This window comes from Orcinus orca, chromosome 9 (genome assembly GCF_937001465.1).
Source record: "Orcinus orca chromosome 9, mOrcOrc1.1, whole genome shotgun sequence".
In the NCBI taxonomy this organism is placed as follows: domain Eukaryota; kingdom Metazoa; phylum Chordata; class Mammalia; order Artiodactyla; family Delphinidae; genus Orcinus; species Orcinus orca.
Window position 1 is genome coordinate 74996036 of NC_064567.1, and position 22526 is coordinate 75018561.

The 22526-nt window shown below is 37.0% G+C and overlaps 2 protein-coding genes across 6 annotated transcripts in view; both read left to right on the top strand.

The window, feature by feature from the left end:
* Window positions 1-2886, top strand: part of KLHL7 (kelch like family member 7) — a 63765-nt gene extending 60879 nt beyond the window's left edge. For all 4 annotated transcript variants that reach the window (XM_004263438.3, XM_004263439.3, XM_033440364.2 and 1 more), the window contains 2 exons: window positions 155-252; window positions 1459-2886. In XM_004263438.3, the coding sequence (XP_004263486.1) occupies window positions 155-252; window positions 1459-1742 (382 nt within the window). In that variant the 3' untranslated portion in view covers window positions 1743-2886. The remainder of the gene's footprint in view (window positions 1-154; window positions 253-1458) is intronic.
* A 5895-nt stretch (window positions 2887-8781) lies between these two features.
* NUP42 (nucleoporin 42) overlaps window positions 8782-22526 on the top strand; it is a 41761-nt gene continuing 28016 nt past the window's right edge. The window contains exons 1-6 of one of the 2 annotated variants that reach the window (XM_004263437.4): window positions 8782-9071; window positions 11460-11688; window positions 13055-13149; window positions 17926-18002; window positions 18756-18842; window positions 21808-21892. In XM_004263437.4, coding sequence (XP_004263485.2) covers window positions 8960-9071; window positions 11460-11688; window positions 13055-13149; window positions 17926-18002; window positions 18756-18842; window positions 21808-21892 — 685 coding nt within the window. In that variant the 5' untranslated portion in view covers window positions 8782-8959. Of the gene's footprint in view, window positions 9072-11459; window positions 11689-13054; window positions 13150-17925; window positions 18003-18755; window positions 18843-21807; window positions 21893-22526 lie in introns of those variants that run through there. The other variant, XM_033440360.2, reaches the window with a different exon arrangement.

The window sequence follows — 22526 nt, forward strand, 5'->3', positions numbered from 1 at the left end:
AGGCGCACATTTGTGTGTGTGTGTGTGCATGTGTACACATATGTGAGTGGTAAATGAGCGCTTACTTGGGATAACAGACCTTTCTTATAAATTCGTATGAGTCCTTTTACTTCTTGTGAACATGTGTACTAAAAACTTTCCTTTGTTTTTTCAGATGGACTGAGCTGTGTCCAATGATTGAAGCCAGGAAGAATCATGGCCTGGTATTTGTAAAAGACAAGATATTCGCTGTGGGTGGTCAGAATGGCTTAGGTATGTGAAATTAGTTCACTTTTTCAACTTTTGCAATGAATTTGCTGATATTTCCTTATCTTAAGTTATGAAAATGTTTCTTGATCACATACATCATTAGACTTTTTTTTTATAGTTTCTGTGAACTAACAGTTTATGAAACATTGTAATACGTTTAACATTTCTGTCTATGAATGTAGGTAATAGCCACCAGTCATTGTGACAGTCTCAGGTGGCTTTAGCACATTTCCAAATACCCTCTGGGGAATGGTATCACATTAGCTTAAGAGCTATTGAGTGGGGACTTCCCTGGTGGTCCAGTGGCTAAGACTCCATGCTCCCAATGCAGGGGGCCCGGGTTCGATTCCTGGTCTGGGAACTAGATCCCACATGGTGCAACTAAGAGTTCACGTACCGCAACTAAAGATCCCACATGCCACAACTAAGACCTGACACAGCCAAATAAATAAATTAAATATTAAAAAAAAAAAAAAAACAAAACTGTTGAGTGACAGAAACATTTGAACTTTAATATAACTTTTAAAACTTTTTAATTTAACTTTTAGGACTTGTATCCAGGCTCTGAATGGCAGTGTTTCCTAAACATTTTTTAACGTTGCATGAAAATATCGGTACTACTTTTTTAAATGAGTAAATTTGATCTTTTTATTTTCTTAAATAATGTTGTACTAAAGAATCTTAAATAATTGCTTTTAATAATGTAGAATTTGGACTGAATCTATAAGATTCCACAAAGCTTATTTTAGTCAGTACCTTTAATCACTACTTAAGTATAACAAAGAAATAGCTTTATTTCCTTCTTCTGTCTCTATCCATTGCTGTTTTTCATAAGCTGCTGACAGATAAATGGTAGAAGGAAAAAGAAGGACATTTGAATGATTATAATCAAACTTAATCAGAAGGAAACTTCACTGGTCTACTTTTTAATTTTTCCAGAGCAGATAGAACATCTTTAATTTTATAGAATAAATATAAGTATTTATGATTCTAAAATGACAAATGAAAATTAAGTTAAATTTCTGTTGTGTTCAAGTAGGAATAGGAATTTAAATGGTAGATATGTGAGGATTCATTGTAAAATTCTTACAACTCTTCTGCATATTTGAAGTTTTTCATAATGAGAGGTTTGGGAAAAATACAAAGAATTATTACTTTAAGAGATCTTAGAATTGTTCATATAGCTGTTCACGTTTTATTCTTTTGAAGGTGGTCTGGACAATGTGGAATATTACGATATTAAATTAAACGAATGGAAGATGGTCTCACCAATGCCATGGAAGGGTGTAACAGTCAAATGTGCAGCAGTCGGCTCTGTAGTTTATGTCTTGGCTGGTTTTCAAGGTGTGGGTCGATTAGGACACATCCTTGAATATAACACTGAAACAGACAAATGGATCGCCAACTCCAAAGTCCGAGCTTTTCCAGTAACAAGTTGTTTAATTTGTGTTGTTGATACTTGTGGAGCAAATGAAGAAACCCTTGAAACATGAAAAATGAGTGAACTTCAAGACTCACTGGAGACTCAAAAGTATGGCCACCAGTGCTTTGTTCCAAGAGTTTGGTTACAAAGTTTTAGTTTGGTGTTTTGTTCTTTTCAAGGAAGTTTCAAGTAAAGTAAGATTCCTATAAAATAGATTTTCTTTTATATGGGATTTCTTACTTCATTCAAAGACCATATTTCAGCTGGCCACATAACCAAGAACATATCTAGTAAGAAAACTTGTAAAGTTATAAGCACTTGGTGAAAGTATGAATTCTTAAATGAATTTCACATTTGTAACTATGATTATGGCAGAATGGGGGATTGACTCACCATAGAAGCAACCTCATCTTAGCTCTAGATTCTATTTTCATACATCATAGAAGTGCTGTGTAGTTAGGACTGTTTGTTTCTGTTCAGTCAAGAACTAAGAAATAGTATGAATTGTAAGTCAAAGATAGGCAGTTCTGTTGGAGCAGCTTAGTCTCACGTAATTTTGCTTGTCTTCATTTGTTCCATTTAGTGCCAAATGTATTGCATTTTAAAAGCAAGCCAGAGTGAGTCAAAGCATACACTTATATCTCACAAAACTTCATAAACACATTTTGAGAGTTAAAAATGTACCCAACTCCTCATGAAATATATTCTGTCCAATTAAATAGTTCCATCTTTTTAACAGAAAATATCAAGCCTAGTACCCATCACTAATTTATATCACTTTTTTTCCCAGGGGTTAAAAAAGGATTATGCCTCTTCAGTGCTCACTCTGTTAAATAAAATCCAATCATTATAAGAATTATTACCTAGCAAAAGAAAGCTACTTATAGCAAATTTCTAGGTCACTAGAATAGCACTGATAGTTATACATTTTGAACTTCTTACAGAGTAGAAAGGTACATGATTTCTCTTCCTTAGCAGAGCACATCATTAATATTTGACCCAGTTGTCTCTAAAAGTTTTTTAGTTGAGTTAAATATTTGTCATCTTGTATTAATTGCTTATATGTGGTCAGTAAATCTTTTACAAAACCAACTCTTCATTTCTTTCCAAGTAATGTTTTGCCCTTTTACATTATGAAATGTATGGAGTGAGCCATGTAAAGCTGTCACCATCCATGTTTTTACCTGGTAATATTAAATATTTTTAAACTTCAAGTAGACCGCTAAGTTCATTCTTCATTTTAAATGTGTTAGGTAATGGTTGTTTTTTGAACTTGTGAAACAATGTTTCTCTTTAAATTTTTATTGTTTTCTTTATAATGGGGGTTATAAGCTTAAAACCTAAAAATGTTTATATGAAAAAGGAATTATAAAAAGATTATGGTAGATATATTTCTATTTATGTAAGGTTTTATGTACATGACAGCTTTATTAAGATATAATTTACATGTCATACAGTTCACTGATTTAAAGTGTACTATTCGATGGTCTTTAATATATTCACAGAGTTATGCAACCATCACCATAATTTTGGAACACTTTCTTCACCACAAAAAGAAACCCCATCCTCATTAGCAGTCACTCCCCATTTTCCCTGTATTACCTTCTTATGGCTCCTGTAACAAATTACCATAAACTTTGTTGCTTAAAGCAACAGAAATTTATTCTTTCACAATTTGGGAGACCAGAAATCCTAAATCAAGGTGCTGTTAGGGTTGAGTCCTTCTGGAGGCTCTGAGGCGAAAACTTGCCATGCCTCTCCTGTAGCTTCTGATGGCTGCCGGCAAATGTTGGTGTTTCTTGGCTTATAACTACATCTCTTCAGTCACTGCCCCAGTCTTCACAGGGCCTCCTTCCCTGTGTGTCTCGTCTCTCTGCATCTTCATGTGGTGTTATAAGAACAACAGTCATTGGATTTAGCTTACCCTCCTCATAATCCATTGTGACCATATCTTAGCCAATGACATCTGCAAAGACACTGTCTCCAAATAAGGTCACATTTTGGAGTTTTGAGGAGACATTATTCAACCCAGTTGCATCTCCCAAACACCCCATCCCTAGGTAACCATTAATCTTTCTGTCTCTAGATTTGCCCATTCTGAACATTTTTATGTTGAATTTTGAATTTTCCTCTCCGTTGAAAAAAATGTGTCAGTGTTTTTTGAGGGTAGAATATCCATTTATCATATTACAATGGTTATATTACTTAATTTGATACAATAATTTCCCATATGGGAATATGCAGCTGTTTAAGGTATTTTAAATAACTACCCTTTTCTTTAGGCTGTATCTGCTGACTAGAGCACACTACGATAAGTATGTAGACAGCTTTGATGTAGGTTATAATGAAGTGTGTGTGGTTTTTTTCCTTAGTAATCTTAGTAATTCTAATTAGTGTCTGTTTTATGTCCTGGAAATAGTCTATCATATTGTCAATATCATGATAATGAGTAAAAATACAATATATTGGCGAGTATATTTTCTGTTACTCCCCCATCCAAAATTCCTATCCTGTATAGTGCTCTACTTTCTTTTTAGTAGATATGTGATTGTTAATGTTATATTTTTTACAGTGACACGACTTTGATGACATAGCAGTTTAGCTTTTACTTTTGAGAACCACAGTGTGAACCTGAAATTTTAATGTCTTGAAAAAAATTGTTGCTGTCAAAAACAGTCATTAATTACAATTGTGACCTAGTGTTCAAAAAATGTGACATACAGTGTCATGGAAAATTTAGAGTCATGAAAAGAGCCATTTTTTAAATCCAGCAGTCTATTTTCCTTTTACCTCATACACTGTTAACGGCAAATATTTTGGATTTGCTGCAGAGGCCAGGGTAAAGGAGATATTTGAAGGAAATTTTGCTTTTTAAGGGTGGTAGTGTTAACACACATCAACAACTTCAAAAATTCAGTCCACTCAAACATGGCACCAAAACAGCTCTCACTAAGTCCCCGTAATTTGTTAACATGAAAGAATATTTTACAGGTTACATCATTCAGCACTTGATAAATCATTCCTTTAAATAACCCCCTTTCTCCTTACAGTTGCCTCAAAAGACTTTTAAAAGCTCGAATCTACTTTCATTTTCCTAACTTTCCTCCTTCCCAAGGTAATTCAAACTACTTTAGGAGAAAATCTGTACTGGGAAATTGTCTGAAATGTCATCCTTATTAACTAGAAAGCTTTTTTACTTTCCAGAGCTTTAAACCTATTCCGATAACAAAGCTGTAAAATGGGGTTCAAGGTCTGGTTCATTCAGTTCTTTTTTTTTTTAACATCTTCATTGGAGTATAATTTATTCAGTTCTTGTAGGGGATTTCCCTGACTTTATCTTCCAGCCATCCATTGAATTTGTTTCCACTATTCCATGTTTAATTTCCAAGAGCATTTTCTTTTTAGGATTGTCCTTTTATCTAGCATGCTGGTCTTGTTTCATGTTGCCCTGAGGATATTTTAGTTTCCTTAACATTACTTATATTTTTGGTGTGTTTCTCTTTCCTCTGACTTCTTTTTAGATTGTTTTGCTCTTTCCTGTTGGAGTCTTTCCTCAAATATCTGGTGCCTGGCTGTGCATTTTATATTTAAAATTAGACATTAAAAAGTTGTGAACTTCTGCTTACAAACGTGAGCTGAATTGTCAGTGAATCTCATCATATGTTAAGGAAATGGCTGCCTGTTTTTTAATAAATTTATTTGTTTATTTATTTGGGTCTTGGTTGCTGTGCACAGGCTTTCTCTAGTTGTGGTGAGTGGGGACTACTCTTCGTTGCGGTACACGGGCTTCTCATTGTCGTGGCTTCTCGTTGCAGAGCACGGGCTCTAGGCATGCAGCCTTCAGTAGTTGTGGCACGTGAGCTCAGTAGTTGTGGCTCGTGGGCTCTAGAGCTCAGGCTCAGTAGCTGTGGCGCACGGGCTTAGTTGCTCCGCGGCATGTGGGATCTTCCCAGGCCAGGGCTCAAACCCGTGTCCCTTGCATTGGCAGCCAGATTCTTAACCACTGTGCCACCAGGGAAGCCCCTGGCTGCCTGTTTTTGTTGGAGATCCGTAAGAGATCCACAGATCTTTTTCTGGGATGTTTGATTCTCCAGAATATAAATTTACAAACTCCTGCCCCTTGAGTGTGGGAGAGCAAGCTGGGAAGAGACTGACAATAAGCCTGGCTGCAGGATTTCTGGAGCTCAGACAAAGCGCCATTCAACAGGCAGAGTTCGGTTCCTCTTTTGTCAGTACCATAACTTGACCCTCTATATTTACATCCTGGACCCTAAAGCCTCTCTTGTTCCCTTTTTTCAAGAAAAGAACCTATCTCCCAACAGGTAAGGATAGTCACCTAATGGATTTCTAACTGAACCTCATACAGATTTTCAAACAGTCCACTGTTCTGTGATACCTAGTGGTTCTTAATTCTTGTGGCTTTTCAGCCTTCTCTGGGGACATCAGTTGTCCATCTTACAGGAATATGATTCTTCCTCTAAGTAATTTACTATGTACTCTTCTATGTGCATTCAGTCTTCATAAATTGTGGTTTGAAATTACAGTTATCTCCTAGTATAATCAAAGATGATGTTTTTGCTTGTTTTTCCCCTCATTGTGAGATATTTTCAAGAGGAAAGGGTGGCAGAGGCATTTTTACTCTGCCACCTTGAAACCAGATGTTTCCTTCCCGTGACCTCACTCTCCTGATTTCCACCTACCCCTCCCCTATCACTACTGAGTTCTACATGCCTCAGCCCTAGGCTGTCATCATCTCACACAGCACTTTATTCAGATGATTTCAGTCAGGATTCTGGCTTTGCCCACCTCTCCACCTTCACGGAGCACCATACACACCCTTGTTTAAGCTTCAGCCTAACTGGTATTATTTTAGGTCTTTGATGCCAGCAAAGTTCTTACACATGCTGGCATTTGCATGGATGAAAAGTCAGTGAACATAGTGAGAGATTCATTACTACAAGGGGAGTGCTCAAAATAGATACGTTAAGAATGATGGGAGCCAAGTTTCTCACTATGAAAGAAATACAAAGGGGAAATAAAATGAATTCTGTGATCTTGGGTTGAAATTGGAGGTTATCAGTGTGCAGTCATAGTTTTTAATAGACATATAGATATAGGAATATGTATTAATGTAAATGTGTCTGTCTATAGTATGTATTCTCTAGCAATGCCCATGAAAGGATTTGGGAACAAAGATACCACAATAGCAATGAGCAAATTTAGAGCTCAGATCTTGGCTTCTAAGTGCCACCAAAAAAGACCCAGGGCTCCTTGGAGAACAGGCTGATTCCAGGACTGAAGCAGGGAAAGTGTCAGATGACCCTGGAGCATATTTTAGGCCAGGAAGTGAAGTGCTCAAAGAATCATGGGATGTGTCAACTGGAAATGATTTGAGCATCACAATAAATTATAGTAACAAATTATAACCCAATGAATAAAATTGGAAACCATAAGTCATACTGATAGGAATAAATAAATGAGTGAACTAAAAGTTTGGTGAGGAATGAGGTTTTTATATACTTTCACAGTCTCTCCCTACAAAATCCTTATTACTAACAAAGAGGAAAAGAGTAATTTTACAGTGGAGCAGCTTGCCAGACAACACCTGAAGTGATCAAAGTGAACGTGACAATGTGACAAACAGAAATTGTGCACAACTTGACAGGTACATTGTGAAGACCATGGATGCCAAAGATGCATAATCTAAATCTAATTACTAGAAAACAGATTAAGTCTGCATTAAGGAAATTCTACAAAATAACTAGCTGTAATGTTTGTGTCAAGGTCATGAAAGTCAAGGAGAGACTGAGAAAATGTTCCAGAATGAAGCCTGAAGAAATATGAGTAAGGCAACAATGATTCTGAACTGCATCCTTGTCCTTTAAAGGACATTACTCGGACGTTAGGCAAAATATGAATAGAATCTAAGGATTAGATAGTAGTATGCAGCAATATTAATGTCCTGATTTTGGTGATTATATTGTGGTTAAGTAGAATGTCCTTGTCTGTAGGAAATACAATAAATAATTGGGTGTTGGGGCATGAGGTCTGCAATATAGTCTCAAATGGTTCAGGAAAAAGATCTTTGTACTATATATACATGTAACTCCTCCATAAATTTTTTTCAAAACAAATGAATTAAACTGATTTAAAAAAATAATAAACTAGGTTGCACCAGTTATTCCCAGTGCTCCTGTAGATTCTGCTGTCATCAAAATCCAAACAAAGTATATGAGCAAGAACAATGGCTAGTCATCTTAACCCACCGGGGACGAACCTGTAAGCCAACAAAGTCAGACTTATTGACGCATTGCAACCAAGGAGACTGCACACTAGAGGAACTGTAGGGTGTCTCACCACACAATGGAAAAGGTAGATGTAGGATTTGTGGGAAAGGTGGAGTTAAGATAAAATCTAAATGAAACAGTTTTGATAGCCTCAAAGCAAAGCAGAGCGGTGTAAAGAGGCATCAACGTCACATCTGGAGTGAGAAGTGGGTGTAGGATCATGTTCCCTTGGAAACCACAAAGTGAAGAGAATAAGTAATATTCTTTTCAGGAACCCCTTGTCTGCAGCTCTGCACCTGATTAGAAATAGAAGCTGCTTCTCTGTGTCAAAGTGTCTTAGATCCTCCAGGCAAAAGTGGAATGTTTCATTCTTACTGATAAAATTTCAAATAGCAACGTTTACATGGACTTTAAAGAACAAGGTTTCTCCGTGTAAGAATGTATCCAAAGACGCGGGTTGTTATGATACTTTTTAGTTGCAGTTTGTCCTTAAAAGAAACTTTCCTGTAAACGTTACAACTGGCTTTATCTTACACTGTTACCCATCCTGATGAATGGCTGGGCAGATTTTTACTTTCTCAGCAGTTACAAATGAAAAATACGACTCGGCCTCTCAAACCACAGCTGATCCTCCTCTCAGGGCCTTGCTGAAGTTATGGGTTTGCCCGACCAGCTTTCTTTCCTCTCATTTTGGACCTCATGCCTCCCCTGATGAACGAGATGCTGCACCACGGTCTTCGACGCCTTTCTCCACGTAACTTTTCAATCATCCTGCCTTCCCAGGCCACGCTCAGTGCGTGGGGGGCGGTCCCACTTTTCTCAAATCCTATTGGGTAAAATCCACGCCTCTCTTCGCAGTGGGGACGGGACAAGAGATAAAGGGCCTTTCCCAGGCGCGAGAAGATGACGTCACAGTAGCGGAGCCGCGACCTCCGGCTGATTTGGGCTCTGCTAGCTGAGGGTGTCGACTGAAAACAGTTCCGTCCGCGATGCAGTCGCCATGACCATTTGTCAGTTCTTCCTTCAAGGCCGGTGTCGCTTCGGAAATCGGTGCTGGAACGAACATCCCGGCGCCGGGGGTGCGGGCGAAGGACGGCAGCAGCAGTTCTCAGGTGACGTTCTCCTCCATCCTTCGCCCCTAGCCGAGCTGGGGAAGGCCTGGCGTGGGGCCGAGCCGGCGACGAACGGCCGTCCCTCGTGGGCCCAGCCGTTGGGCACAGCGCCGAGGCGCACCAGTCAGGTGACGCGGACGTGCCCGCGTCGTCCCCTCGCCCGCCCCGCCCACCGGCTTTTTTATTCATTTATTAGGAGCTCGGTTGGCTTTTGTTGAGCGGTTGGAGGCATAGGTTTGGTCCTGTTTACTAATGAAAAACAGGAATACATGTCAGAACTTAACCTTGTCTTTGGGCGGCAGTGGTTCGCAGAATTGGCATAGGTCGACCCAGACGCCTCCTTTCTTTACTACTTTACTACCTTTCTGCGTACTTGCTTTTTCCCCTTGATGCCTTGAATATAATTTTTTCTAAACTTTTTTTCTAGGGAGAGGCTAGCAACTGGGGTCAAAGTCAGGATTAACTTTGGGAAACTCCTTTGAAGATCTAATAAAAGCTACAGAGCCATTAACCTCAGATAAATGCACATGCTCATAAAATTTGGGGTAAAATCGAGAGTGGGATGCTCAGTTAAGAACTCTGGGCTATGAGGGAAGGGGGTGCAGGACTACGTTGACCTGCTTCCTGGCCTAAGTCATTGTCGAAGCTTTTGGAATATTTCACTAAACCAATTGTGGATGATGCAGAAGGATTGACTGTCTTCAAGGAGAGGAGGGGTCAGAAATGAAACCATAGTACAATGCAAGGTTTTAGAGGTCATATGAATCGTTAGGTTTCCTTAGGACTGAAACTTAGTCCTTAAAGTTACCACAAGATGCTGACCACCTCTCCCTTCTCTTTCCTCCTTTAGGGCTATTCATCTGACCCTTAAACCTTGTGTTACATTGTGGTTTCACGTCTGATTCCTCTTCTTGGGGGCAGTCTTTTTGCATCACCCACAAATTGGTCTAGTGAAATATTCCAAACCAAAAATTAAGACTCAGGATCTGATAAATGTGCGAGTATTTCCAGGAACAACAAAACGTAATATGACATTCTGTTGAGACTCACTCTAAATGCAGTAATTAGAGAATAAATGTTGAATGGATAAATGTTAATGGATTTTAAAAGTGGAGATAAAACTAGTCAAGTAAACAGTGTATTTAATGCCCAGAAACAAATAAATGCTTATGGAATTAGTAAGTATGAAGACCAAAAGCTGTATACAAAAGATGGAATGAATTTCTTCAGTTGTGTCATCCCCGCAAAGGATTTGAAACTCTAGGAAAATAAAATATCATTAACCCATACTTGAGGGATCTGGTCTAGCAATCTGCCCCCTTTCCTCTTAGGTTTCGTTAAGCAGTTTTAGAATTGGGAGGTGAATTTTCATAAAGGAGTGTATCTCCCATCACTCGAGTTTTTAATATACATATTTAATGGCATATCTCCTAATTCAGTCAGAAACAAGGTGAATTATCTTGACCCCAACTAAGAAGTGATGAATAATTGAGACAGTAGAAGTGAAAAAATTTTGTAAAATATAGAGACAGAGAGGATAAAAATGTTGGCTCATTTTGATAATTATAGAATACTAGAAATCTGCTCATAATAGAGGAACTCAGTACACTTTATTCATATGTAAATTACCCCTATAATCTCCCTGTGGAAGGTAGGTGGGTTGGTGTTGTTTTCTCAGAGAGAATACTGAGTCAAATAGATTTACCCATCTATTCAAGGACAGAAGGTAGACTCTTAATCTTTTATATTCAATACACTTCTCAATACATTGTCTGTTTTTCAGATTTTACTAATATATAGGGCCCAGGTGGGGAGCAAAGAATGATACAGACACATCTTTTTATCATGAAGGAGCTTATGATTTCGGTACATGCCTTCTATCCACTCCATTATCGAACAGTTGTTTACCTAATAAACTTAGGTCAGCTGAATTTAGTAATATATCATTATTTTTCTGTGGATTTACAGTCTTCTCAATCTTGTTAACTTAGACCATTATGTGATTTGTTGATACTACACTTACCTATATAAATTGAAAGTGAAAAGTTTTGTAATTTAAAATGAGTGGAGGGCTTCCCTGGTGGCGCAGTGGTTGAGAATCCGCCTGCCGATGCAGGGGACACGGATTCGTGCCCCGGTCCGGGATGTCCGCGGCTGGGCCCGTGAGCCATGGCCGCTGAGCCTGCGCGTCCAGAGCCTGTGCTCCACAACGGGAGAGGCCGCAGCAGTGAGAGGCCCGCGTAGCGCAAAAAAAAATGAGTGGAAATGTAGTGCTTGTTGAATCTTTACATAATGTCTGCACATATAATAAAACAAACTACAATGAAATTTTAAGAGATTTTAAAAATGAGTTGCTAGTAAAATTGTTTATTTTGTTGTTTATTTCAGGTAGTAACAGACGAGGATGGAATACCACCAGCCAGAGATATTCTAGTGTTATCCAGCCATCCAGTTTCTCCAAATCCACACCATGGGGGGGCAGCAAAGATCAAGAAAAGCCATCTTTTGCTCCTTTTGATTCTGGAGCGTCAGCTAGCAGGAACAGGGGGTTTGGATGGTCTCAGAACCCATTTGCTTCACCTAGCTCTGATGGGCAGAAAGATGAAAAGAAACTTCTGTAAGTGAAAGCCTTCAGAAAAATTCCTTCCCATTTGCTTATTTTTTTTCAAAAGTACCTACAGTACTTTCCTTAAAAAAGAGGTAATGTTATTATTACTTTATTAAATTATTAAAAAATCAGAATAAGCAAAAAGCAGAAAAAAATCCATGATCAGAGATAACTACTATTTTGCAGGTATCATACTACTAGACTTTATTTCACTTAAAAATGTCATTCTTCTTTATCGATACAATGAGTTCTTGGGGATAATTATGCTTTTTCCACTTTTCTATTGATAACACCGTACTGTGAATATCTTTCTAATGTAGTCCTGCTTATATTAAATTATGAGTTCTTTACAAAGTATGAGGTGATTTAAAGCAACTTGTGATCTTGGAGGTCACTTATAGCATCTCGTATTCTTCTTTCTAAAACTTTTACTTCAGTAAGCCCATGTAAACATTTCATTTGATTTCCTTCATTATTGTGGAGTAGATTTCTTACCATTTATTGAGAACATTCATAGTAGAATTTATGATTGGTGCCAAAACAGTGCCTGGCTGTGTATAACTGTTCCGTCAAGCCCCCAGCAATTAGGACAGAACTTAAATATACTCATTAGTCTTTTACATCCCGTAACTAAATTAGACTAGTTGTCAACATTTTGAACCATGTACCATATATAATAAATTTAAATAAATAAATAAAGTAAAAAACCAAATTAAAAAAATTAAAAAAGGAAAAAGAAACCCTCCTTCCTATATTTGATGTTGCCATCATAAAAATCCTAAATTTTATTTTATTATCAGTTATTCTTATTTGATTAATTCTGCTATTCTGGATAAGGGGAAAATATTTAATTTAGACCCAGATATATCCATGACTTTGCCAACAAGTTAACCACGGACATGGGTCTGTTGCCTTTTTGCAAAATGTGAGAATTAGACAAAATGATCTCTGAAATCCTAACCACTTAAATATTTTATGGTTCTTTATTACTTACTGGTTCTTTCTTTCCCAGTTAAATGATCATTGATGTTAATAATGAACAAAGAAAGATTAAACTTAGTATTGTGTATTTTATTATATTTCAGTTCTTTAAGATATGTATGGTATGATAGTTGAGTTCTCAGTAAATGTATCAGTTAATGGTTCAGTGTATTGGAAAACCAAAATTATGAACTTCTTTGATATTATTTATAATCATGAAATGTAGCTCATATTTCTATAAGCTTCTGCTTTAAAGAACACTCCTCAGAAAATATAACGGAAAAATCTAAAATTATATATTTAGTACAATTTAAAATTTCAATCATTGAAAATTATAAATGGTAAATTTTAACAATCAGTAGAAAAAGATCTTTTGCCCTTTTTTTTTTTTCAGGGAAGGAATTGTAAAAGATATGGAGGTTTGGGAATCATCAGGGCAGTGGATGTTTTCTGTTTATTCACCAGTGAAAAAGAAACCTAATATTTCAGGTAACTAGAAATTATGTGTTTTTAAAATGTGTTTTACAACTATTATTTTCTAAAACCAAGACTATGTCAAATAAAGAAATTGACCACAAACTTAGCTACAGTTAGGAGAGTTTGGACATTGTTTAAAGTATCCGAGTATTCTAGCAGAACTTCATAATTCAGAGATTGAGGTTGGAAGATATAGTTCAAGATATATAGATCCCTTGGGAAAATTAGTAGAATCAGGAACCACCACCTTTCCAATTCTGTAAGCCCAAGAAGAGGCTCTGCTTCCTTGGTTTCCTGTCGATACAACTTCAGAACCCTTTAGCTGCCTGCAGTGAATAGAAGAGTCCTGTTATGCCAAGGCTTTGGCTGCCTGATTCTGTTCTCTTTCTCCCCTATCTTTTTTTCTAAGGATAGTTATTTTTCATAAAGCATGTTGAGATCTATTCTGGGGGTAATATTTGAAGGTAAGGAGCCTTAGCTGGGCTACAGAGATAGCATTTCTTTAGAATACTCCTTTCCTTCCCATTTTCTTTTGTCCATCGCCCTTTTTGGGCTGAAAGCTAGACCACCACAGTTGTTTTTGTTTTGTTTTTTTGACATCTTTATTGGAGTATAATTGCTTTACAATGGTGTGTTAGTTTCTGCTGTATAACAAAGTGAATCAGCTGTATGCATACATATATCCCCATATCCCCTCCCTCTTGCGTTAGACCACCACAGTTTTATAAGCCTACTCTGGGTGGTCCTGGGCCCTATTAAGTTGAACAGCAAGTGCCTAGAAGATGAGAGCCCTTTCAGTCTCTCAGAACTCTGGGATTTCTGTCTGTCTCTGCTCTATCTGCTCATTCTCTGTGAGCATTTGTGTCACACCACTCCTTAGTTGTTTATTTACTTAATCATTCAACAAATACTTATTGAATTTCTTTTGTGCCAGGCCTCATTCTAGGTGCTAGAGATATAGCAATGAGTAAGATAGATAGGATCCATCCCTTATGAAGTTTATGTTCTTGAGGGATGGAGGCAATAAGTAATACAAATAAATAAGATAATTTTAGATAGTGATTTTTCTGTAAAGAAAATAAGTATTAAGCCTTTTTTAAAAAGTTCATAATTGAACATAATGCCTAATGCCCTAGAGCAGTGGTTCTCAGTGTGAAATGTAGATCCATAAGCAGGGTTGTGAGATAAAATATGGGACATCCAGTTAAATTTAAATTTCAGATAAACAGTATTTTTAGTATATGAATATCCCATATAGTATTTAGAACATACTTATACTTTTTTTTTGGCTGCGCCGTGCAGCTTGTGGGATCTTAGCTCCCAGACTAGGGATTGAACCCGGGCCCACGGCAGTGAAAGCGCCAAGTCCTAACCACTGGATCACCAGGGAATTCCCGGGACATACTTGTACTTTTAAAGTATTTGTTGTTTGTCAAATATTCAAATTTAACTGGGCATCCTCTTTTTTTTGCCTAAATCTGGCAACCCTATTGCTAAAATCCTTTTAGGGGCTGTACAAGTTTAGAAATATTTTCATAATAATACTAAGACATTAATTGCCATTTTCACTGTGTTGACATTTGCACTGTTCGTACAAAAGCTTTGATGAGGCACAGGCAACAAACTGTACTAGCAGATTATAATAGTCAATAAAAAAAATTTTAATGCCATTTTCACTTAAGAATGTCCTTGATGAAGAGGTAAAAATTATTAAGTTTATTAAATATTGACCCTTAAGTGTACACCTTTTAAATATTCTATGTGACAAAATGGGAAGCACACACAAAGTAACATTAACAAATTTTTTGATATTGTAAGATGACATGTGCCAACATTTGGAGGTTCTGGATAACTCAGTGAACCAATATTTTCCAGATGACCAATGTGTGACGTTACAAAATTATGCATGTTTGAAAAATCCTTTCTAAGTGCAAGATAAAACAATAGTTTTGGTTTATTAATATGATTTCATTAATATGATTTGAGTCCACATTATAGCTAACCTTTAAGAAACTACTGTCTGTCAAGTTTTGGTATAGTATCAAGAAGGATATCCACAATTATCTGAAAAGGCCATTAAAGTCATCCTTTTCCAGCTACACATCTGTGTGAGAACAGTTTTTCTTCATATACTTGAACCAGGCAATATACTGAAACAGGTTGAAGCAGATTGAACAGCAGAAGCAGATATAATAATCCAACAGTCTTCTATGAAGCCATACATTAAAGAGATTTACAAACATAAGACAATGCCACTTATATCACTAAATTTTTATTTTTTGTTTTGGAAAATAGTTTTTTCATTTATGTTGATATATTTCTTATTTTTAAGTGAATTAATATTTTGTACAATTTTTCAGTTTTCATTTCAGATATGGTAAATATTGATTTATGTAACCCATGTAAGCAAAAGGTCTGCCATCCTTATTTATTTTTAAGAATGTGAATGGGTCCTGAAACCAGAAAGTTGGAGAATCACTGTCTGTAGGCATCCATTATAATGAATTAATTTTTCCTGTGCAGCTAGAATGATACTACATTTGTACCACCCTTGAAAGAATTGAGGAAATAGTCACTCAAATCATTTTCTGTCTTCATGGTTCAGATGAGTAACAGATGGAAGGAGGAGAAAGTAGCCAGAGGGATAGTGTTTCTTCACAGAGAGTGGTTATCTATTCTTAGGAAGCAGTATTGGAGCTGAGTCCTGAATGAAGAGAAGATGTCACTTATGGGAAGATTTGGGGGAAAATGTTGCTTACAGTACAATAGCTAGTGCAGAGGCCCTTGTGGAAACAAGGTTGCCATGTATTTCGTCCAGCAAGGCCTGAATTTGCCGGAGGAGAGTAAATAAGAGAAAGAGTAATATGACATAAGGCCAGAAAGAGGCAGCCAGGGGCCAGATTATGTTGGGCCTAATTGCACTAGGAAGCCAGAAAGAGCTTTGAGCAGGAGGAGGGATATGATCTGATTAGAAAAAGCTCACTTAGGGACTTCCCTGGTGGCACAGTGGTTAAGACTCCGCCTGCCAACGCAGGGGACATGGGTTTGAGCCCTGGTCCGGGAAGATCCCACATGCCGCGGAGCAACTAAGCCCATGTGCCACAACTACTGAGCCAGCGCTCTAGAGCCCGCGAGCCACAACTGCTGAGCCCGCGTGCCACAGCTAATGAAGCCCGTGCGCCTAGAGCCCGTGCTCTGCAACAAGAGAAGCCACCACACTGAGAAGCCTGCGCACAGCAGCAAAGAGTAACCCCTGCTCACTGCAACTTGAGAAAGCCCGCGCACAAGCAACAAAGACTCAATGCAGCAAAAAATAGATAATTAAAATTAATTAATTAATTAATTTCTAAAAAGCTCACTTGGACTGTTGGTATGAAAAGAAATGGTCTGTTGGGGGGCAAAATAGTGGCAGGGCAATGAGTTAGGAGACAACTGCTGATGACCGAGAGTTACTAGCAGTGGAGACAGAATAGGTCAAAATTCGTGTTCTGTTTTGGAGCTAGTACTGGCAAGAGGCTTATTAATTAGATATGGGGAAAGAGAGAAATGCAAAGTGATTCTAGGTTTTGTGGCCTGAGCAGTTAATAAAGGTGGTAAAGACAAGTTGTTAGAGAGCTCCAGGATTCTGATTTGAATGTTTAGTCTTTTCTTTATTCTGAGGTAAGGGTCTTTGGAGTTAATGGTGTCTGGTTATAAATAATTCTCTGTAGAAAAATATCCTGAACTTTTTCTCCCTTTCTTAAAAAGTTTTCCTAATTATGAAAGTTATAGCTGTTGCCATAGAAAACTTGGAAAATACAGAAATATGTGAATAAAGATCAACTAATCTCAGAGATAACAACTGTAACATTTTAGTGTATTTCTTTCAAAACATGTGCACACATATTTCTTATTTATATGTATAATTAGGAATCATAACCTAGTGTTGTATTCTGCTTTGTTTTCAGTGTCTCCATTACTAAAAATACTAGAATGAACATCTTTTTATGTAACACCCTTTGTTTATACATTTAATTATTTCCTGAGGTTAAATCCTAGAAATTCTAAGATCAAAAGGTATGAGCATTTTTAAGGCATTTGACATTTATTGACAATTTTCCTCCCAGAAAAGTTTACCTTTTTGATTTCCATAATGGCAACTTAGGAGAATGTCCATTTCACCACATCCTTAATAACAATTATTCATTATTAATTTTTGTCAGTCTGATAAATAAAGCATTGTATCTCTATTTAAGTTGTATTTTTAAATTGAACTTTTTTTTTTTTTGCGTGAACTTTTTAATTTCATTTATATACTGGCTATTTGAATTGTTTTGTGAATTGCCTGTTCATTATCTTTGCCCATACTAACTTATTTTTCTTACTGATTTGTAATAGCTATTTATACATTGATGTTAGCTCTTCTCCTGTCATATATGTTGCAATTATGGTTTTCCCAGTTTACTGTTTGCCTTTCAATTTTGATATTGTAGTTTCTGACTTACAGAATATTTTTTTTTAGAAGTATGAATGTATATGTAGTCAATTCTTTCTTGTTTCTTTTGTTTATTATTCCTTCCACTCCGTTTATCTTTAGAAAATTTTTCCCCTTCAAAGATCAGATAACAACTATATTTTATTCTAATTTTATACTTTATTAAATAGAGTATAGGCTTTGAATTTTTTCCTTATGATTATGAAATTTTTCTAATGATCAAGATTAGCATATTTTCCTGTCTAGTACCTCTTATTTTACTCTACTATCAAAAGTATTGGTATTTAAAGATTCCAATTGATTCCTCACTTCAGGTTTTACAGATATTTCACCAGAGGAGTTGAGACTTGAATACCATAACTTCTTAACCAGCAATAACTTACAGAGTTATGTAAGTTTGTTTCCTATTCATCTACCTAACCGATTAGCTGTTAATTATTGTCTTCTCTGTAGTGGCTTGCTTGTGTGTTGGCAAAGTGGATGAGGTCTATAATTTTTTTTCAGAACAAGGCTATTTTTATATTCTAAATTAAAATTTAGAATTTCTTTGAAATTGGTTGATTATCTAAAATGGTGATAATATACTTTGACTGTAGTAACTAGGAATGTCATTATTTTTATTACGGGTTATCCAGCAATCAGTCCCAGAAATCATACCTTTCATTATTTGGCAAACATCTATGGAGTATGTCTTAGGTGCAGACACCACAATGAATGCTAGAAAAACAAACTTAAATAAAATGCAGTGTTGTATATAGATTAACATTCTCATATATCAAATATCAAAAAATTGAAAAGCTGGGCTTGAATAAGTTCAGTGCCTAAAGGAAATGACATAAATCATGTATTTTTCTATTGTCTACAGTCAATATCATGTGTTTCAACTAGTGCACATGTTTGTCTCTGTACTGCCAGGTACTTGTGATTTTAACTAGGTGATACAAGGAGTTGGAGAACAGGGAAGGGGGTCTACAGCTGGAGTATCTTTAGCAAGTAGGGGTAGGTCAATGCAAATTTTACAAGTTATGTGTTGTAAAAATGTTTTATAAATTTATTGTGACTTTGGAAATACAAACATGAAGTTGTTGGAGAGATTATCTTAAACACTCAATATTGACTCATCATTTTTCTGTCTTCTCTCCAGCTACATTCCATCCAACAGTTAATAAATCAGTGGAGGAACAGGGTAAATGAACTGAAAAGTCTAAATACATCAACTACAATAGCTTTGGTGAGTATTGGAGAATTTTCTACAGGGAAACGTCTTATCTATTGCTTTTTTGCAGAATTTCACTTTGGATTTGGAAAGCAAAGCTAAAATTCTCTGTCAAGAATTGTGATACACACATTCTCAAGAACTATATTATCATTTAGAGTCACGGTCCTGGAATTGTTTTGTCTCTGTTCCTTAGTCAGAAAAGCACAGATAATTATGCTTTTCTAAAACTATTTTTAGGATAAGGTGTTTAACTTTGGTGGTACTAGTTTTAAACATTGGAAAATATTACATAAATTCAAGTATGCCAGGTTATCAGCATTTAAAAAGAAATTGCTTTGAAAAATATGAATGCATATTTAGACTAATGTATACTTTTGTGACTGAAGGACCATATGTTCCTTGTCTTATACAGAAATGCCTTTAGGAGATACATGCCCACTTGTCCCCAAAGATACATGATCCTACAGCAGCATATTCATTATCTCTGTCAATAGTTTATTTTGCTACCCCCATAAGAAGTTCTTAAGAATATTATTTTTAAATAAGATTTACATTTAGAATTTGATATTTCCAGTCTACGAGGTGGTTTTTCTTTGTACTTTCTGAAAAAGGCTATGAGAGTAGTAGCTGTCTAAAGTTAGTGAATGACTGTTTGAAAGTCCCGACTCCTTTCTTTTTTTTTTTAAATTTATTTATTTATTTTTGGTTGTGTTGGGTCTTCTTTGCTGCGTGTGGGCTTTCTCTAGTTGTGGCGAGAGGGGGCTACTCTTCGTTGCAGTGCACGGACGTCTCATTGCGGTGGCTTCTCTTGTTGTGGAGCACGGGCTCTAGGCACATGGGCTTTAGTAGTTGTGGCACGCGGGCTCAGTAGTTGTGGCTCACGGGCTCTAGAGCGCAGGCTTAGTAGTTGTGGCACACAGGCTTAGTTGCTCTGCGGCATGTGGGATCTTCCCGGACCAGCGGTCGAACCCATGTCCCCTGCATTGGCAGGCGGATTCTCAGCCACTGCACCACCAGAGAAGTCCCCCTACTCTTTTTTTAAATATGTGCTTCTAAATGACTAGACTCTTTTTTGGGGGGGCATTGCATTTTATTTTTGTTTAATTAATTTTTATTGGAGTATAGTTGCTTTACAATGTTATGTTAGTTTCTACTGTACAGCAAAATGAATCAGCTGTACATATACATCTATCCCCTCTTTTTTGGATTTCCTTACTATTTAGGTCACCACAGTGCATTAAGTAGAGTTTTCTGTGCTATACAGTATGTTCTCATTAGTTGTCTATTTTATGCATGGTGTCAATAGTATATATGTGTCAACCCCAATGTCCCAATTCCTCACACCCCCCGCAAATGACTAGACTCTTGTGCAAGCTAATTTCTTCTACCTTTCAGTTGTTGTAATGCCGTTTGAATTCAGTAGGACTCCTCGGAAGTATTTTTTCTCTAGATGAGAGATGGCCCGCCATCACCATTGCTGATGTAGAAGGGATAACTGAGTCCAGAGAACTACAGAGCTTCCTTTAAGGTTGGAAGTTCTATGTCCTTTGCCACCTTCCTAGGGGCCCTTCTGTAGGTGAGAATCTTGGACAGCCTACCTACAACTGGCTTACCACGTGTCAATTCTTCATGCCAAGTGATTGGTTTTTTTAAAATATTTATTTATTTATTTTATTTTTGGCTGTGTCGGGTCTTAGTTGCGGTTAGCGGGATCTTCATCGTGGCATGCGGGATCCTCCACTGCGGCACCCAGGCTCATCATTGCGCAGGCTCCTCATTGCAAGGCGCAGGCTTCTCTCTAGTTGTTGCCCGCGTGCTCAGTAGTTGTGGCGTGCAGGGTTAGCTGCCTCGCGGCATGTGGGATCTTAGTTCCCCAACCAGGGATCAAACCCACGTCCCCTGCATTGGAAGGCGATTCTTAACCACTGGACCACCAGGGAAGTCCCTGCCAAGTGGTTTATTCTTTATTCCTTTAATCTATTATATGGATATAATTTGTTTATCCACATACCTGTTAATGACTGAGGGAGAGAAGCTAGACGAAAAAAAGAAAAAGTACATACTATATGATTCCATTTATATGACACTCTAGAAAAGACAAACCTCATCTCTAGTAATAGAAAGTCGGTGAATGGTTCCCTGGGGCCACAGCTTGGGAGAGTGTTGACTGGAAAGGGACACAAGGGAACTTTTATGGGTGATGGAAATATTCTAAATCTTGATTGTAGTTGTGGTTATAAGTTTGTCAAAACTCATCAAAATATAGATAGATTGTTTTAATGGACGCATTTTATTTTATGTAAACTGTACCTCAGTAAAGTTGATTTTGTTTTTAAAGAAAAAATGCCAATAGGGTTTTAAAATGAGAGAAATCTTATGTGCTTAGGTTGATGAGGGAAGACTTCTTAGAGGTAAGGATTAAGTGAACAGTTCCTTGAAAAGGAGATTAGGATTTCAGTAAGCAGAGACGAAAGACATTTCTAGAGCAGAAAATAGCAAGAGCATAAAATATTTTCAGGGAAAAGGAAATGTTTAATAGATTTTAGTGGTAAGCTTTTAATAATGTAATTGCGAATTAACTTCAGTTCAAGCATTTGAGTAAGTAGACTGAGTAGCTTCTAAAGGTCCTTTACCTAATATCTAGGTTTTTTGATAAATGCAGATCAACCAGTAGAAACTAAAATCTAGAACTAAAAAGTATTTTCCTGATTTTAATATGTGTTCATTGAAGAAATTTAGAAAGTGTTTTAAAAGCATAAGTAAAATTAAAATCATTCATAATTCATCAGCCGCACAATCACTTCGAACTCATTGAGGTTGGCCCATTTTTTTCTATAAACATTCACTTGTAGGCATTTTTCTATATTAAACAAAATGAAGACGTTTTTAAGTGCACATTTTAAAAATTGAATTTGGCTATAAAGTGTATAGAAAAGGTACTTGAGAATTACTCACTTGCCTACCTTTTTTTTAATAGCTCTCTGATATAAAGGGTGGAGTAAATCAAGCAGCACCTGCATTTGGATTTGGCAGTAGGCCATCAGTAACGTTTGGGTCACCAGGTAAGTGACAAAGTAATGAAGGACTTCACTGATTCAAAAAAATAGGATTTTATAGGTTTCAAATATAAAGCCTGAAGTTTTGTTTAGGGCCATTTTAAGTCACTCTTGCAAACTCTACCACCTTCCATAATAGAGCTTCAAAGAATTTGGCTCATCAAGCATTTGCGAAATGGGATTCAGAATGGGCATGGTCTTTGAAAGACCCTATGGCTCAGGCTTTAGAAGTATATTTTAGGAATGGTTTTTCAAGACTTCCATAGGAATACATAGTTAGGGTAGCAGCACCTTTGAGGACTTTGTTGTCCCTGTATATAACAGCATAGTATTGTCCTCAAATGACAGTTCTGATGAGATGAGGGGACAGGTGAAGTGAAGGTTTACTCCCTAATCCCTGAGGTTTCTCAAGAGCTGCCTCCTTGAGTGTAAATTATGGTGCAAATGAGATCAATGTAGCAGAAAGACAGGACAACAGGGTTTAGTGGGTTTGTCCTAGTTTCTCATTTTCACTTTTCTCTTCTTCCTTCCAATAAGTTAATTATCATCTAAATATGGCAGAAATAAGAAAAAAAAGGGCGGGTGGGGAGTAGTAATATAGCTACATTTTCTGATTAATAGCTTCTTTTTTTCTTTTTCT